At 53.0% G+C, this 17,536-nt stretch overlaps 1 protein-coding gene across 11 annotated transcripts in view; it reads right to left on the bottom strand.

Annotated features, from left to right (window-relative positions):
- Positions 1-17,536, bottom strand: part of Phldb1 (pleckstrin homology like domain family B member 1) — a 48,665-nt gene that overhangs the window by 2,028 nt on the left and 29,101 nt on the right. For 4 of the 11 annotated variants that reach the window (XM_047516003.1, XM_047515998.1, XM_047516001.1 and 1 more), the window contains 14 exons: positions 16,759-16,869; positions 16,513-16,602; positions 15,847-15,990; positions 13,556-13,696; positions 11,655-11,795; positions 11,424-11,526; positions 10,932-10,976; positions 9,998-10,292; positions 9,829-9,919; positions 7,723-7,869; positions 5,240-5,356; positions 4,854-4,956; positions 283-368; positions 83-115 (listed from right to left, as the gene is read on the bottom strand). In XM_047516003.1, coding sequence (XP_047371959.1) covers positions 83-115; positions 283-368; positions 4,854-4,956; positions 5,240-5,356; positions 7,723-7,869; positions 9,829-9,919; positions 9,998-10,292; positions 10,932-10,976; positions 11,424-11,526; positions 11,655-11,795; positions 13,556-13,696; positions 15,847-15,990; positions 16,513-16,602; positions 16,759-16,869 — 1,647 coding nt within the window. The remainder of the gene's footprint in view (positions 1-82; positions 116-282; positions 369-4,853; positions 4,957-5,239; positions 5,357-7,722; positions 7,870-9,828; positions 9,920-9,997; positions 10,293-10,931; positions 10,977-11,423; positions 11,527-11,654; positions 11,796-13,555; positions 13,697-15,846; positions 15,991-16,512; positions 16,603-16,758; positions 16,870-17,536) is intronic. The other 7 variants (XM_047516000.1, XM_047516004.1, XM_047515999.1 and 4 more) reach the window with 7 other exon arrangements.

Raw genomic sequence — 17,536 nt, 5'->3', positions numbered from 1 at the left:
GGAGGGGAGAGTCAGGGCGGGATGGGTGGACCGGAGGTGTTAATGTGCGTAGCCGGGGTTACAGGCACATGGGGAGGGGTACCTCAGTCACCATAGTGAAGTGGAAAAACCTCTTCTGGGAAGGGGAGAGGGAGAAAGGAAGAGAAAGGTGACAAAGAGAACAGGGACTGGGCCGGAGCCTCCGCAGAGGGCAGGCTGGAGGCCTTTGCTCCCAGAGTCCCGCTGGGCCCCCTTCCCTGTGGCGGTCCCTGCTGCCCCCCTCTAGTGCCCTCCACCTCTGACCTTGGCTGCACTGCGCAGGTGGTCATAGTACACTTCCTCGATGGCCTGGAAGTAGATGACCCCCTTCAGCTTCGTCTCATGCTTGTCTGCAAAAGCAATAAGGGCCAGGCTGAGGAGGCCTGCCATGCTTCAGGACATGGGCCTAAACTTCCCCATCTGGGAAATGGGGTGATGGTCCTAGCCTCCTGGACTCCACAACAGTGCCCAAAATGGAGCCCTGAAGACATGGAAAACACTCAGCAAATAATTGGAGAAATGCAAATTACAATTCTAGAGAGATGCCACTACTCACCTATCAGAATGGCAAAGTATACAAAAAATATATATACCACACTTTTGGCGAGGCTATGGAGAAAGAAGCATCCTAATAAGTGACAGTGGGAATATAAACTAGTAAAATACTTAATGGACAACTTGCTCATGTCGATCAAAATTAGAAAGTCAAGCCAGGTGTAGTGGTACATGCCAGTAATTCCAATTACTTAGGAGGCTGAGGCAAAAGGATCATAAAAGTTCAAGGCCAGCCTCAACAACACAATGAGACCCTAAATGACTTAGCATGACCCTGTCTCAAAATAAAAAATAAAAAGGGCTGGAATGTGGCTCAGTAGTTAAGTGTCCCTGGATTCAATCCAGGAGCACTCTACCACTAAAAAAAGAAAAAATTTAAGATGAGAAATATGCCCCCACCCACGACAGGGAGCCACTTGGGTTGACCCAGGGGTTCTCTACTACTGAGCTATATCCCAGCCCTTTTTATTTTTACTTTTTTAATAAATGATATAGGGTTTCACTAAATTGCCCAGGTTGGCCTGGAACCTGTGATCCTTCTTCCTCAGCCTCCCAAGTCACTGGAATTATAAATTATAAGTATGCAACACCATACAAGGTTGCAATCTAAACTTTTTCATGGTTTATTTTTCTCTTTTCTTTTCTTTTTTTGAGTGCTAGGGTTAGAACCCAGGCCTTGGGCATACTAAGCAAGCACTCCACCATGAGTTACACCCCAGGCCTATATTTTTTGATTTTTCTTTTTTGGGGGGTCCTGGGGATTGAACCTAGGGATGCTGCTTAAGCACTGAACTATATCCCCCATTCCTTTTTATTTTTTATTGAGAAAAGTTTTCACTAAGTTGCCCAGGGCACTGCTAAGCTGCTGAGGCTGGCCTCAGACTTGCAGTCCTCCTGCCTCAACCTCCCGAGTTGCTGGGATCACAGGCATGCCCCATTGCCCTTGGCCTATGTTTTGATTCTTGAACCACATAGATATATTTACTTCATGTTAAAAAGAAAGAAGGCACAACACAGAGCCCTGATGTGCTCCATAGCACACAGCACCCAGAGGTCAGGGGTGGCAGGAAGGAGGGTAGCCATTGGATGCAGAGGGGCAGGAGTGCCGTGAAGCAAAAACTCAGGGCCTGGGCTGTCCTTTGTGTATGACAAATGCTGCTCAGGCGCTGGGACTGACATCCTCCGACCACCAACCTGTGTCCTGCAGGAGAGGTCACGCCAATCACTAACTCCGAGCTGACAGCCCACACTAAGCTGCTCCCCGTGGGCGCCTCTCCCCACCCCGGGTTGCTCCGAGCCTGGTCATGTCATGGCTGCGCTGCCTCCTTGCTCCAGCCTCCTCCTGCCTGCCCACCCTCCACCACTCACCTTCCAAGCAAATCTAAGCCTTCCGCTTCAGCCAGCCGCCTCCTCGGCTTGGCAAAGGCCTCTCACAGACGAGCCAACGCGACCCGCCAGCTTGTCTCACTACCGCCCCTGCAAGGCCAAGTCCCCAGAGCTGGCCAGCTTCTCACTGTTCCCTGAACAGTGCACCGAAATGGCCTCCAGGCCATTCCCTTGGCAAACTCCTATGCCATCTTCAAGACCCACCACACATGTGACCACCACGCTGCATCCTCCATATGGAACTCACCATGCTGAGTTGGAGGACCTTTATCCATCCACGAATCCACCTCCCAACACCAACACTAGGTTCCAGGCCCACAGCAGGCGCTCAGTCAGCATGGAGTGAATGAGCCCGGGGCCCTGGTACCCAGAGCAAAGTCAGAAATTGCCCTCCTAGGAAACTACAGCGCAGTGGGGAAGAAGGCTCAGCCGGCCTAGGAAGTCCACCCGCACCTCCGCATCCCAGGTGGCCAGGAGCATTAAATGTGAGAACACACAAAGTAGCAGTGTGGTGTCTGGCACATAACGCAGCATCTGTCACGGCATCATTATGCCATGAGCTGATGTCACATGGCAGACAGACCCTGGATAATGACAGGAGCTCAGAGGAGGGTGGGAACCACCATGGTAAGGTGGAGTCACGAGGCTTTGCGGGGGTCTCATCTGATCTGAGCCTGCGCAGGGGCTTTCCAGCAGGAGGCGGGGGGCGGGGTGCAGGCTGAACAGGCCAGGCCCATCTGGGTCCTGGTCCAGCCCCACACCCATCTCCATCTCTTCCTCAGGACAAGGACCCTGGCTCCAGGCCTGGCCAGTCCTCCTGTTCCTTCCTTCACTGGAAATAGTAACACGTTCCGCCTCCACTTCCTTACCACCCACCTATCCTCGATCTTGTGCAATCTGGCTCCTGCCCCAAGCACGGCAGAAAGCTTTCTCTCCACAAGCGCTGGTCCCAGAATCTAATGGACTTTTGGCCACGTCATTCTTGGCCTTTTGTGCCACATCCAGTATTGCTGGTGACACCTCCGACTTCCAAATGCCTGCCCCTTTGGTTGGCTTTCTTCCCTGTATCCTCCGCCTGCCTGAACTTGGTCCCCTTTTATTCATAGACAGTAAGTAAGGTCACATATGCCAAGGACCAGCCCCACAGCACCTGACATGTGCTAGGAACGACTTCCTGCTGCCTGCCTCTCCTGCCTTCGCTGGTCTCTCCCCCTTTCCACAAGGGGAGGCCTGCCTTCGATGTGGCTCTCTCTCTCCTCTTCTCTACCTCTTAGCAGCTGTGAGACCCTGGAAATTTACCCAATGTCTCTGGGCCTCATTTTTCTTTTTTTGTAAAATGGGTGTAAACTTAGTGCTTTTCTCATACGTTTATTACAAAAATAACTGAGGCTGGGGTTGTGGCTCAGTGGTGGAGCACTTGCCTAGCATGTGTGAGGCACTGGGTTCGATTCTCAGCACTGCATATAAACAAATGAGTAAAAATAAAGGTCCATCAACAAAAATTAAATAACTGAGTCGATGCATATAGAGTGCTTAGCCTAGCACCTGGCTCACACAGGTGCCTGATGAATAGGATCTGCTATAGTGTGACTGTTACTACTATTAGTCCAGCAGATTCGGCTGTCACTCTGCCTCCAACACTTTTTTCTAAACCTAGATGTCCCAGAGGACCTCAACATCAAATGTCTAAAGTGGAGCTCATCTCCCCAGGCATTTCTCTCTCTCCAGACAAAGTCCCTCCTCCTTCCCAGCCTGGGTAGAAAGTGGGGACACTGCCTCTGCCTCTCTACACTCAGGGCCCGAGGTCAGGGAAGGCTTCTTGGAGGGAGTGATACTTGTTAAGGGACCAGGTTAGAGGGGAAGTGGGGCGCTCCAGGTCTGGGCCTCTCTGATACCAAATCCTGCAGTCCTTTCCCCCTTCCAGGTTTCTAGTAGGATTGCTCTTCCTGGATTTGTGGCAGTGGGACTGTGTGACTTATTGGAAGGCCCCACCCATGACTTATGGACAATTATGATGTATGTCACTTCCCAACTGGGGCATTTAATGCCAATGCAAGACCCACCTAAGCCTCTCTTCTCCCTCCGCCACTATGGCCAGAAATGGTCCAGAAAGACGTATTCTAAAGCAAAGACAACACTGATACAGAGCCTCTACCAACCCACAATGACAACACTGATACAGAGCCCCTACCAACCCACAATGACAACACTGATACAGAGCCCCTACCAACCCACAATGACAACACTGATACAGAGCCCCTACCAACCCACAATGTACACCAGAAACATACTGGGAATAAAAGGAAAACTGCAGTTTTGAGCTACCAGGATTTGAGGACTGGTTCTTACTGCAGCATATTCTTGCCTAACCTGACCAGGATACACTCCAAGAGATAAAAGTCCAAAAGGAGTTCCAGGGTGGAAACTATACCAGAGACAGGAGTGAGGGAACCAAGGGAGCAATTGGGGCCAGTTGCCTGTCCTTGAACTGAGTATCCCTTGGTCTATGGCCATACTACCCTGAACATGCCCGATCTCCTCTAAGTGCCCCTTGGTGCTGTTTAACTGGTCATTAAGAGGGAGTCCTCCGTCCAACATGTGCACCTGCAGTGTGTGGGTATCTCCTAGCAGCAAACCCACTGTGCTTTGTTTTAATCTTTGTTCAGTATTTGTCTTCATGACAGTGAGTTCCAAGGGAGAGAGCTGTGGCCATCTTGCTTATCACCAGAACCTACAATGGTGCCTGGAATTTGTTAGATGCTCAATAACACTGAGCGAATGAACGATTAACTAAATGGAGGCGAACCATGTAGACTCTATAATCTTTCAGAGAGGGGAGGCCAGCTGTTAGACCCCAGGGGGCCCAGTTCTAGGGGGCCCTGGGCAGTACTCACCCACATAATAGGAAAGAGTGCGCTTGAGCCGGTCGAAGACAAACCAGCGCTTCTTCCAAGATTTAATCTTGCCACCCATCTTGACCAAGTAGCCGCGGCAGACCTGGTAGGAGGCAGGAGTAAGAAAGGACCCAAAGCACAGCCCCTAAGCCCTTCTTCTTGAGCAGCCTCCATAAGTGTGTGCTGTCCCCTATGCCTGTATCCCCAAGGGCTGTCCCCAACATCTCTTCAGCCCCCAAAACCTCTTTAGGCCAGCACAGCAGGTCCTGGGACACAGACATGGTCAGGTTGGGGCAGGAATGGAGGCCACTATTCCAAGGCTCTAGGGAGTACCTCTGACCACAGGACCCTCGCCCCAGGGGTGTGGGGCCACACCAGCTCAGTACCTTGCTGCTGAGCACCACATGCAGGCAGGTGTCCACACCATGGCCTGATGACTCGATGTGAGTCTTTAGGTCAAAGTCTTCCTTCCGGATAGGCAGGTAGCGGGTGAGGGGCCGTGCCTAGGAGCAGGGGACAGGGTCAGCAGTCGCCTCTCTTTTCCCATCATTCCTTTGTCCTGGCCCTGAGGCTTCATCCTGCATCCCCTACAATCTGACATTCTCTCATAACCCCCACTCTGTCCCTCTGTTTTCACAGGCCGGTAGCTAAAGTGGAGATCTAGCATGCTAACTCTACTTAATGCTGAATGGGTCCTTGCCTCAGTTTCCCCACCTATGTCCAGATACAGTCATCCTCACCTTGCGCTCCTGCCCCTCCTCCCTCCTGGGATGAACAAGAGACCAGATGTGGGCTGGGGTTGTGGCTCAATGGTACAGTGCTTGCCCAGCACATGTGAGGCACTGGGTTTGATCCTCAGCACCACATAAAAATAAATAAATCAAATAAAGGTCTTGTGTCCATCTTCAACTAAAAATATATTAAAAAAAAAAAAAAAAAAAAAAAACAGAGAGAGAGAGAGACCAGATGTGAATATCCTCTAAGAAGTCCAATAAGCAATCTCCTCTTGGGGCTGAGGCTCTAGCTCAGTGGCAGAGCGCTTGTCTAGCATGTGTGAGGCACTGGGTTCAATACTTAGCACCACATAAAAATAAACAAAATAAATGCATGCTGTACATCTGCAATCACAAAAAAAATTTTTTTTTTTAAATCTGCTCTCTAGAGCTTAGTGGGGACGTAACTGAGTGGTGGTATGTGAAAGGCCATGGGTTTAATCCCCAGCAATGCAAAAAACAATAAAGTTGGGCACTGTGGCACACACCTATAATCCCAGCAACTCGAGAAGCCGAGACAGGAGGATTTCAAGTTCAAAGTCAGCCTCAGTAATTTACCAAGGCCCCTAAGCAACTTAACAAGACTCTGTCTCAAAATAAAAAGTGAAAAGGGTTGGGAATGTGATAAAGTCCCTGGGTTCAATTCCTAGAACCCCTCAAAATAAATAAATCTGCTCTCTGACTTCACGTCATGGGACCTTGTTTGGGTCATATCCTATCTGGGCCTCAGTTTCCTTACGTGTAAAAGCACTAGATACTCACTAAGGTCTCCTCCACTTCCCATACTAACTAGAATTCTCAGTCCATTGGAATATTTTTTTATTCTTCGTTTCCTCAAAGAATCTTAAAATGGCAGGAAAAGGAAACATCACAAATTATTTAAAGAAACACAAAACACACAACTTCTAGGAGGAACCCCAAAGATAGGCTGACTCCAGTCTCCTCTACAACCAGACGCTGGCAGCCCCTGCAGTATGCCTAAGCCTCAACACAGGGAATGGAAGAGGGAGTCACCAACTGGGCAGGAAAAGAGAATTAGGCATTTGACAAAGATTCCGAGCTGGGTGCAGTGGCGCACTCCTGGAATTCCAGCGACTTGGGAGACTGAGACAGAAGGATCACAAGTTCAAGGCCAGCCTCAGCAATTTAGCAAGACCCCGTCTCAAGATAAAAAAATAAAATAAAAAGGAAGCTGGGGGATGTGGCTCAGTGGTGAAGCATCCCTGGGTTTAATCCCCAGTACCAAAAGAAGAAGAAAAAAAAAAAAAAAAAAAAGATAGATTCTGACCACAGAGGTAAACTCATCCAGTTCCTGATTGTTTCTTAATTCCCAAACCACCCAGGTGATTTGCCCTTTAGAATTCATGTTGTTGCATTGCAGGAAATGGGAGCTGTGACTACTTGTCACTGCTGCAGAAAGATCCCAGAAGACCCCCATCTGGGGAGGCCTGCAGAGAACCAATCAGAAGGGACAGCTCATCTGAGTCCCGCAGGTCCTCACAGGGCCAGGGGCTGGGACTGGGACACAGGTAGATGTCCTTTCTCAGTCGCATTTCTCCTACGTGCTCACGTCCCCTGTGTAAGGGCTGGCTTTGGGCAAGGAGGGGTCTCTGTCCAAGGAGAAGCTACTGCAAGCCTCCCGGAGTTGTGAAGCAAAAGTCAGAGTGAGCTCATCCACCAACGAGGGGGCCTGGAGCTGAAGGGTCCCATGGGAGGAGGGTCAGGACACTGTGGAGTGCCACATGCAGGAGGAGCAGCAGGGGAAGTGGGCGAGAAAGGGCAGTACAAACTCACAAAGTGGTTAGGAGGGCCTGGAGAGAGGCCAAGGACAGCCACACTCACTCTCAGCTCCCACATCTGAGAGGCCTTCCAGACCCTCTTCCCTGATCCCAGAGGTCTGGAGGTGGCCTGCCAACTCACTCACCTCCACCACACAAACACACAGACTTGAACAAGCCCAGCGGGTCTGTCTGGGGGGCCAAGAGCAATCTTTTCGAGAGGAGAACAGGTTTGCCAGCCCATCAGAGGACATTCACCCTCCTCCACAGCCTTCACCATCCAGCCAACCACCACCACATCCCCTGGCACCCACTCACCTGGGAAAACTGCTTCTCCCGCATCTTGACCTCCTTCTCCACCAGCTGCTGCCTCCGAGCGCTCTCACTCTGCAGCCTCCGCTCCACCTGCTCCCGCCTCCGCCGCTCCTCCTCCAGGGCCTGCCGACGCAACTCCATCTCCCGCTCCTGTCCCAGAATCGGGTCAGTTCTCAAGGAAGCCCTCTGAGCTCCCTACTGGCCCTCCTCAGGCCTGTACAGGACTGCAGGAGGCCTGGAACGACAGTGGCTAGGGCAGAGGAGGCACTGTCCTCAAAGCCCACCTCCGAAAGCCCTGCTGGCTAAGGATAAATGCCTTTAAAGCATGGCTTCCAGTGCTGGCTCTGCCACCACTATGACCCTAATGCAGTCAATAAACTCTTTAAGTCTCACTTGCCTATCTGGAAAATGGGTTTAAGAATGCCTGCACCTTGGGCTGAAGATATAGCTCAGTTGGTAAAGTGCTCGCCTCACATGCACAAGGCCCTAGATTCAATCCCAGCACCACAAAAAAGAATGTCTACACGTGCCAGGCGCAGTGGCCACACCTCTAATCCCAATGGTTCAGGAGGCTGAAGCAGGAGGATCCCAAGTTCAAAGCCAGCCTCAGCAACTTAGAAAGGCCCTGAGCAACTTAGTGAGACCCTGTCTCAAATAAAAAATAAAAAGTGCTGAGGATGTGGCTGAGTGGTTAGGTGGCCCTGGGTTCAATCCCTGCTATAAAAAAAATAAAAATAAAAAAATAAAGACTGCCTACTCTTGGAATTGTAGTAAAAATTAAATGAGATCATGTATATAAATGCCCATCACTGATCCCAGCAGTAAAGTAGCACTCAATAAATAAATGGGGCTCTTAAATTTTTATCTTAATTCCTAGAACATGGATTATTTAACAACTTTTTTGGAAAGCTAGTATATTCAGTAATCCTTCCCCAACACTGATTTAAGGTCCCTGGAAACTTCAAATTAGTAATATTTGTTGTTGAACTTTAAACTTTATAGGGAAAAAAAAACCACGATAGGACACCAAGGCCACAATGAACTTATAAAAGTCATTCCGAAAGGTATTAGGGTCATTAAAACAATTCATAAATACACAGCATGTCTGCAATACTTTGCATGTCTTAATCAATGCTAAAGACTATGCCACTTGCAATTTCCTTCCCAGCTTAAAACTTAGCAGAACATTCTTCCCTTCCATTCACCAAGAGATGCTTGCAAATTTGTTCTACTTTGATATAAATAAGACTAAGAGGCACTCTATTCTAGTCAGCCATCTAAATGTTTAGTGCCTTTAAAAAAAAAAAAAAATCTCTACTTGCTGACTCTCACTCGCATCTCAAGAGATGCAGAGTAAAAGAAAAAAAATATTTTTTTAAAGTAAGCCAAGAGTGGTGGCACACATCTGTAGTCCCAGCTTGAGTCCACAAATTCAAGATCAGCCTGGGAAACACAGCATGGTCCATTAAAAAAAAAAAAAAGGGGGGGGGGGGTGCTGGAGATATAGCTCAGTTGGTAGAGTGCTTGCCTCATAAGCACGAGGCCCTGGTTCAAATCCCCAGCACCACACACACAAAAAAAAGAGAGCGCTAGGCAGGGTCTGCAGATGTTCTGAACTTCTCTTCCAGGCACAGCTTTCCTCTGCCTATTTATGCCCAGGATAAACCACTAGTCCCTCTTTTCTGAGTTCCAGAAAAGGGGATGTGACTTTCTCAGAGCTCCCCTGCCAACACCTCTGCTCTGGCTTGGACAACTGCCTCCTCTCCCACTCCCAGCCTCAACCCCCAGTTCCTGATTCTCCTAACCATCCCCAAGAGGATGGGATGGTCCCCAAAAAAGTCCAGAAGAAAGTTGAAGTTCCCAATCAAGAAATGCACAGCTGGGCAGGGAGACTGTGCTGCCTTCCCTGTTTTGAAGAGCTGGGACGACGAAGCCTGGACAAACCTCCCGTGCCCACTGGAGGAAACAGACTTTTAAAACACTCTACCCCAATGGAACACTGGGCAGTTAATGGGGTGGAAGGGCTTGGGACAGAGCACAGGTCCTTGGCAGCAGGAGGGCAGCTCTGGGCCCCACTGCCTTTGGCCTCTTGGCCCAAGTGAGCCTCACCCTGGACTCCATGAGCCGGCTCTTCTCTGCGTGAGCTTCTTTCAGCATCTTCTCCATCTCCTCAATCTTGCCCACGTCCAGACCGCTGGCGCTGGGGAGGGAAAGGGAAGAGAGGCTGCACCAATGAGCCGAGGCGGCATGGCGGAGGCGGGGCCCGGCGCGGAGGTACCTGGACATGTTGTCGGGAGAGCAGGCCGAGTTGCCCCCTGTGGAGATGCTGGTCTCCATGCTGTCCGAGCTCTCCAGGCTCAGCGTGTCGTAGGCGTGCTCGCCCTCCTCCCCACGCTCCCGCCCGGCTGGCAGGTGGTGCAGGATGGAGTGGTGCACGAGTGGCGGGTAGCCGGAGGGGCCTGCCTGGAAGGGCGCCGCCCCGTGCAGGGCATCCCACTGGCACTGCGCCTCGGCCGCCGCTTTCTGCTTCAGCTCAGCCAGCCGCCGCCGCTGCTCCTCTATTACCTGCTGCCCTGCAGGAGGGACAGGTGGGAGTCACGGTGGGTTCCCCACCCACCCAGGAGAAGAGACACTGGTATCATCACTAATCATCAAGACAGAGGGAGGAGGCGAGCAGGGACAGGTTGACCCGGGGCAGCCCTTTCCCTGCCCCCACAGCTCCAGGCCAGCAACCCCGCCAAGGCTTCAGTCGCCTGCACAACTGGCCACAGCACAGTCTGGCTTCAGCATTCTTTCTGCATCCTGAGCCCACACAAAAGGCACAAAACCTGTCCAGGTGGTGCCCTGGCAGCACGATGGCCAGCTGGCTCCAGCTCACAACCAAGGCCTGAACGGGTGAGCAGAACACATGCACCCACCCTGCCTGCTGGGGGAGGAAGGAAACGCAGAAGCCTAGGAGCGTCGGGTTGCCAGTGCAGGCCCCTGCCACGCGGAAGCAAGAGCAAGGAGAGCAGGACAAAAGGCGCCAGAGACAAGGAGCAGAGCTGAGGGCAGCCCAGGGTGAGCTGGAGGGGCAAGGCCAGCGGGCACCCAGACCAGCTCGGCCTGGGAGCCTGCCTGCAGGCAGCAGGGGCCTGGGCAGGACACATCATGCTGATGCCGGGACAGGGGCTGCCTGGCCAAAGCAATGCCCTCAGTGACCAACGCTCTACCTTTTGGGTCGTCAGTTGGGAGGGGCTCGGCAGGAAGCAACTCGACTGGCGTGGGGAACCCCAGGCAGAGGGTACGGAAGAGAGACACAGGGGATGAGAGGAGAGAGAGGCAGAGACATGGGCTTTTCAAAACAACCAAAATGCACACAAGCAACAGGGACTCCTGGGTCCCCAGAACCAATGTCTCAGGAATCCATTTCTGGAGTTCATCCAATCCATCCCCCTGCCTCCAGACAGGGCAATGTAGAGACCTACTCAGGTCAACAAACACTTCCCTTATTGGCTGGGCTCTCTGGGAAGAACATGTCACAACCCCCAGACCCTTTGTCCCCTGTTCTGGAATCTTCCTAATATTCAGGAAGCTCTTCTTTAGGTATCTAATCAAATTCCATTCTGCTCTCGCCCAGAACCCAGCGAAGGAAAAACATCCTGTGAAAGGTGGGCATGGGGGGTCCCCCAGGGAGCAGTGGGGCTGGCACTGCAGCCACTCACCCTTCTGCTGCAGAGCCAGTTGGCGCTTGGTCTCAATGTCCTGCAAAGTGGCCGCCAGGTTGCGAGGAAGGCTGCCAGTGCCATTCTGGGTGAGTAGAGCACTCTGCAGAGGGAATGGAGTGCTGTCATCTGGGGCTCAGCACCCCAACCTCGCCCCCAAGGCCTGCATGGGTGGTCCCGGCCTCTCCCCAACACGGCAGTCTCCATTTTCCCACCACCCTGTCCTCAGACCTTTGGAGAAGGGCTACGGCCCAGAGTAGCCACGCTGAGCTGTGAGGATGAGGAGGAAGAGCCAGAAGAGGAGGGGAGGGGGCCACTGCGAGTCCGGGGCAGAGGACTGGTGGCCTCCCCATCCATCTTGGAACGGTAAACCTGGAGGGAAAAGACACTGCTCTGTGACCTTGGGCTCCCCAGCTGGTCATACCCCTTGTAACCTAGGCAGGCTGTGGTCCAAGGTATTGCCTGGCACCAGGTCTGAGACCTGGTTCCAGCTGACGAGAGACTGAGCTTCCTCAGCCAGGCCAGTGGGCAGAGGCTCTCTGCAGCTGCCAAGCCTCCTTCGCAGGCTATTTCTCCCTAGGCCAATCCCTGGCCTCAACCCTGGGGCTGAGAAAGGACCTGTCAATTGACCCATCAAGGAGTTCATGTCAGGCAGGCAGATCTGCACAGGAGACCAACAGGAGGTTTTTTCTAGTCCCAGCTCTGCACTAACAGTCTGTGTGACCTCAAGCCATGACCTCTCGACTCTGGACCTTGGCTTCCTTACCTGCAAAAGGAAGGGGCAGCTCTAGACTAAATAATTGCCAAGCTCCCTTGCAACACTACCACAGAGAATATGATCTTTAGAGTCCAGAGACCTGACTCTCTGTGACTTCCTAGCTGTGTGGCCTTGGTGAGAACACTCATCTTTTCCATGCCCCAGTGTTTGATCTGTAAAATGAGAGTTAACATCATCTCAAAGGTGAGAGGTTGGAGTTAACAACACCTCAAAGGCCTGTAGTGATGGTTAAATGAGAATATGGCAAAGTCTCAAGGCAGCTGGGCACAGGAGAGGTGCCACAGATGTTCCATGAATCAAACTTCTCCAAAGGAACATGGAGCCAGCTGTGGTGGCATACGCCTGTAGTCCCAGTGACTCAGGAGTCGGAGGCAGGAGGATCACAAGTTCCAGGCCAGCCTCAGCAACTCAGCGAGTCCCTAAGGAGTTAGCAAGACCCTGTCTTAAAATAAAACATAAAAAATGGCAGGGATGTGGCTCAGTGGTTAAGCATCCCTGAGTTCAATCCCCAGGACACAGTTTTAGAGGTGCAGTGCCTTCACTCAAGAATGAATGCTGGCCAGGCATGTGGTGCACACCTGTAATCCCAGCAGCTCAGGAGACTGAGGCAGGAGGATGGTGAGTTCAAAGCCACCCTCAGCAATGGGGAGGTGCTAAGCACCTCAGTGAGACCCTGTCTCTAAATAAAATACAAAATAGGGCTGGGGATGTGGCTCAGTGGTTGAGTGCCCTGGTACCAAAAAAAAAAAAAAAAAAAAAAAAAAGAGAGAGAATGAATGCTGAATGGATGGTAGAATCTCAGGCACTCAGGCAGGGCAGCCAGTGGTGGGGCAGAGCTTAGAGAGAAACTGCCAAGCACCCCTGCCTCCATGGTCACCAGCTTGCTGTAGGTTCAAGAAGGCCCTGCCCTCTCTGGCAACCCCAAGGAAGGTTGGGCATGTGTCTGGGGATGCAACTTCAGAAGGGGATGTCCCCTTCTTTTCTGCCTCCTAGAGTCACCCCTGAGAAACTACGAGAACAAATACTGATTGTTCTCCAAGGACACACTGGTTCTAGTTGCACAGCCCCAAGAGTGTGTCAGGCCTCCAGACTGGAAGAAAAGCTCTGGGGAGAAGCCCCTTCCATCCTACCATCCTGTCACCCTAGGACTTAGGAGGCTGATCCTCCAGCTGTCCTAAATGCCAAGATAGCTGCCCACAGAGAGACCCTCACTCCTGTCTCGGGGCCCAGAGGCCCTCCTTGCCGTCCTGGGATGACCCACTACCCAGAATGCACTGTGTGGTTGAGGGATTAGCAGGAGGCACTTGGTGTGGACAAGAGCAAGACTTGGGAGGCTGGACGGCGAAGGGGTTACCTGCAGTTGACGGGAAGCTTTGGCGGGCAGAGGCGGGGGGGAGGAGCGAGGGGAGGCTGCAGTGGGACCTGTCCCCAGCCCGGCCATCAGCTCCTGGTACCACTGCTCTAAGTCTACAGCAGGGAGCAGCAGCTTCTCCATCTGAAGGGGCAAGGGGAGGGTGGGGACGGAGAGGAAGGGCCAGGAGGAGGGGAAGGATGATGGGAGGAAGAGGACGAAGGGAGGGGAGGGTTGGAGGGAGGATGAAGGAAGGTCACCATGGAGAGAAATGGACAGGAAGGTGAGGGAAGAAAGAAAGGAAGGTAGGGAGAACGGAGAGCATAAAGAGAAGGAAGAGAAAAACAGTGAGATGACAGTTTGCCCTTGAAGGGGAAAAGAGAAACAGACACAGCTCCCAGAGCACAGAGCCGAGCCCACCAGCCAGCCAGCCTCAGGCCCCGTGCGAGCACTCCCCTCCGGCCAGCCCAGGGCCAGGCTGGCAAACAAGGGTGGCACACACGCAGACAGCCAGACAGCCACGATGGGGCGGCAGGAACACAGACCACCGACCTTGGGCGAAGGCGTGATGGAAGCGAAGGAGGAGGGCAGCGCGGGAGGAAGGCAGGTGGCGGGAACCAGGTCCCGGGAGGCAGAGGCCCAGGGAGGCAGGCCCGGCGCGGGGGCTGGGGGTGTGAGTGAGGTGCCCCACAGCACCTTTAGCTGCTCAAGCGTCACGTACTTGGGGAAAGCCAGACGCAGGAGGGAATATAAGAGGTTAATGGGACTGGAACTCTAGAGATGCCCTTCCCACAGGGGAGGGAAAGGGAGGAAGCACCGAGCAGAGTCCAGTCCAGGACAACCAGAGTCCCTTGGGCATGATGCCTCCCATAGCAGAAGGCCAGCTCCTCTCAGGGCAATCAGGAGCCAAGGACAGTTACCCAGGCTCCGGGGAAGAAGGGGAACCAGTCTTGACCCCACTATGCCAAATGTCTTTCTCCCTCACTGCTGAAGGCAGACCCTGCTGTTCCCCCTCCACCCAGATCCAAGGGGAAATGGAGGGCATCCACAAGGAGGCCCTTGGGCATAGCTGGGCACACTCAGTGGCTGGTACCTCACTGTCAGGCAGGGGCTGTGTGAGCACGCTGGGGGAGGTGGCAGAAGCATAAGAGTCCAAGCGGAAGCACAGCTGGAAAACCTCTGCCAGGCTCACATACTCCTAGGATGCCCGTAGGGGCAGGAGGGAGTGCAGAGAAAAGGTTAACAGGATTGAACCAGGTCTCCAACACCCCATGTTCCATGCCAGGCACACAGCCATCACTCCATGTCAAAACAAAGCCCAGAGCAGGAGTGGCGTGCTCACTGTGGCCACCAAGGGCGATGAGAGTGAGGAGGCTTGGAAAGGGCTGACTGCTGAGGCTCCTCCTGACCTCCATTGAGGGACCACTCTGGCACTTAGTCACTGCCCCCAGAAGACCCAAAGCCCATCCCTGAGTTGGCCCTGGGCTTAGGCAGGTGAAGAAGCCCAGGGAAGGCCTTATAAGAGCCCCACTGAGGAGCAGGACCCAGTTCCTAGAAACCCCACTCATCTCAACACCGGGGCATCCCCAGTGGGACACACGCATGCAGCATGGAACACTGGTCACACTACTCCCCAGGGCTCCTCACACCCATTCACCAGGGCAGAAGTGGAAAAGAGTGAGTTGGGTAAGTGGAGACCCCACTAGGGCCTCAGCAAGGCAACCTCTGAGAAAGAGGCCTTAAGAGCAATTAAAAGTCCTGACAGGAATATGGGCCACTGCCCAGGGTCAGTACTTGCAAAGATGCCAGCACACTTGACTGAGTTTGGGGACAAAGACTGTCATACTCATCATATAACTTAGAATCTGAGCTTATCTAGGTCCTGAGGGCACAGCAGGCACCCACAATGTATGCTGGAGCAAAGCACAGAATCCTTGGCCTGCCCTCTGCAGGGCGCCCACCCAGGATGAGCTCTGCAGCCAGACTGTCTGTCCTCTGGGGGTCACAGAAAGGGAAAATGAGCCAAAGGGTCCAGTGTATTGTGAAACCTGATGAGTGGCATGCGGAATACATGCAAATTAATGTGCAGATCAATGTTTTCATTTCGCAAGGGCTGATCAGGCGCTCTGTGATGGCAGGATGGCACACTCACACAAACTCCCACACTCTGCCCAGCCAAAGGATTGTCATCGCACGCCCTTCAGCTGGGCCCTGGGGAGGAGCTGTAGGCAGGAGCTCAGTGGGCAGGCAGACAGGCAGCGGGCAAAGCAGAGCAGGCAGTTGGCTGTGATTACCTCTTGTGCTTTGGGGCAGAGTGGAGTGGAAGCAGACGGGGTGAAGGGGACAGAGGAGACCCCGGCCTGAGAAGACCCTGAGAATGGACCCAGAGCCTTGGTCCCCAGCCCCATCTCTGAGGATTCGGAGATGAGCAGCTGAGCCTACAGGGAGGGTACACGGTGAGGGGCTCAGCCGGGTCAGCCCATCCAGGCCTAAACTGCTTGGGCAAAGAATGAGGGAGGGAGGGATGGAGGGAGGGAAACCAGGCCTAGCCTACGTGTGCTTCACACACAGCAAGTGCAGACTGGGGAGAGAACTGCTTGAGGGGCTTCAATGCCCACTTCTGAGGTGAGCGACTGTCTCCAGACTGGAGCCCAGGGAGCCCCAGGATCAGGACCTCTCTATCCCTACACTGCCCCCCAAGATAAGTCCACACAGCCTGCACCATTCCAAACCTCTGAGCTGTCCACCGATCCCCTCACACACATTCAGCCCCCTCAATGATGAGATTGGTGGTTCCTGAAAGTAACTGAAAGGCAGCAAGTTGGTGGCCATGGAGGGCCCAATCTCAGACCTCAGGGCACTCCATTCAGGAAGATGCCACTGGGATGAAGGTGGCACGTGTTGTTCCAGGCCTCCCAGGACCCCCATTGGCCAGAAACTGGGAGCTGACCCAAAGTTACCTCTTTGAGGGTCGAGGTGGTCTTCGGGAAAGGCCTGCCCCCTGTGAGTGAATGATACCTTCTTTCCAGCACAGTCAGTTTCTCCTTTTCCTGTGAGCCCAAAGTGGCAGAGTTAGAGGAAAGAGGGAGCAAAGGTGATGGAGGGGACCCTGTGACCATGGCTCCATGCTGGCAAAGGTTCAACCCCAGCCCTCTGGCTCCCTGCACTCACCCTACTCCCATGCCCCACCCAACCCAAGGAGCTACCTTCTGCAGCAGCTGCAGGGACGCATTCTTGTCCCGGGCCAGGCGCTCCGACTCCTGCACGGCCTGGGCCCGAATCTGCCCAGCCTGACTGTCCAGGATGGCCAGGCGCTCCTAAGGAGATGGGGTGGTCAGTCCGGTCCTCAGGAGATGAGGCTGTGCCCAAGGTGAGGCATGGCTGTCTCTCTCCTGCCCAGAGACCGCAGGCTCCAGCAAAGGAACTCAACCACCTCTTCCACTTAGCCTTGACTCAACCCAGGAAGACCTGGCTGCATGGTCAGCTCCTTCCCTCACTCCTGCCTCCCTCAACCAGTGACCGTGTGCCACTAGGTACAATCACTAAAACCCACATTCCCAAATCTCCCATCCTTTACTACACAGACAATGGCTCCCAAAGCCTGGAGACACTGAATAGTTCATGGTCCCAGGGTCACTACGCAGCTGGGCCCTCTCACCAGCCTCCTGCTTCCACTCTCAAACTTCTGATCTACTCTTCATTGCCACAAAACGTCTTCCTTAAAATGGTCTCTGGCTTTATTTGAGTTTTCTAATCTTTTTAAAAAGAATACATATTACTTAAACAATTTTTTAATTTTTAATCCACAACTTGAGGTCAGACTACTTCTCTCCTCAAAATCTTAAGAGTATTTCCTCATTACCCACAGGTTAAAACACAAACTTCTTACCTGGCAACTGGTCCCACCCTTTGCAGTTCCCTGCCTGCTTGACCCTCTGTACCCCCAACCTGGCATGCTGGACACTCAGCTGTGCACCTCTGGAC

Source organism: Sciurus carolinensis, chromosome 11, assembly GCF_902686445.1.
Source record: "Sciurus carolinensis chromosome 11, mSciCar1.2, whole genome shotgun sequence".
Taxonomy (NCBI): domain Eukaryota; kingdom Metazoa; phylum Chordata; class Mammalia; order Rodentia; family Sciuridae; genus Sciurus; species Sciurus carolinensis.
The sequence above is the reverse complement of the archived record's forward strand: the minus strand, read 5'-3'. Positions and strand labels throughout refer to the sequence as shown.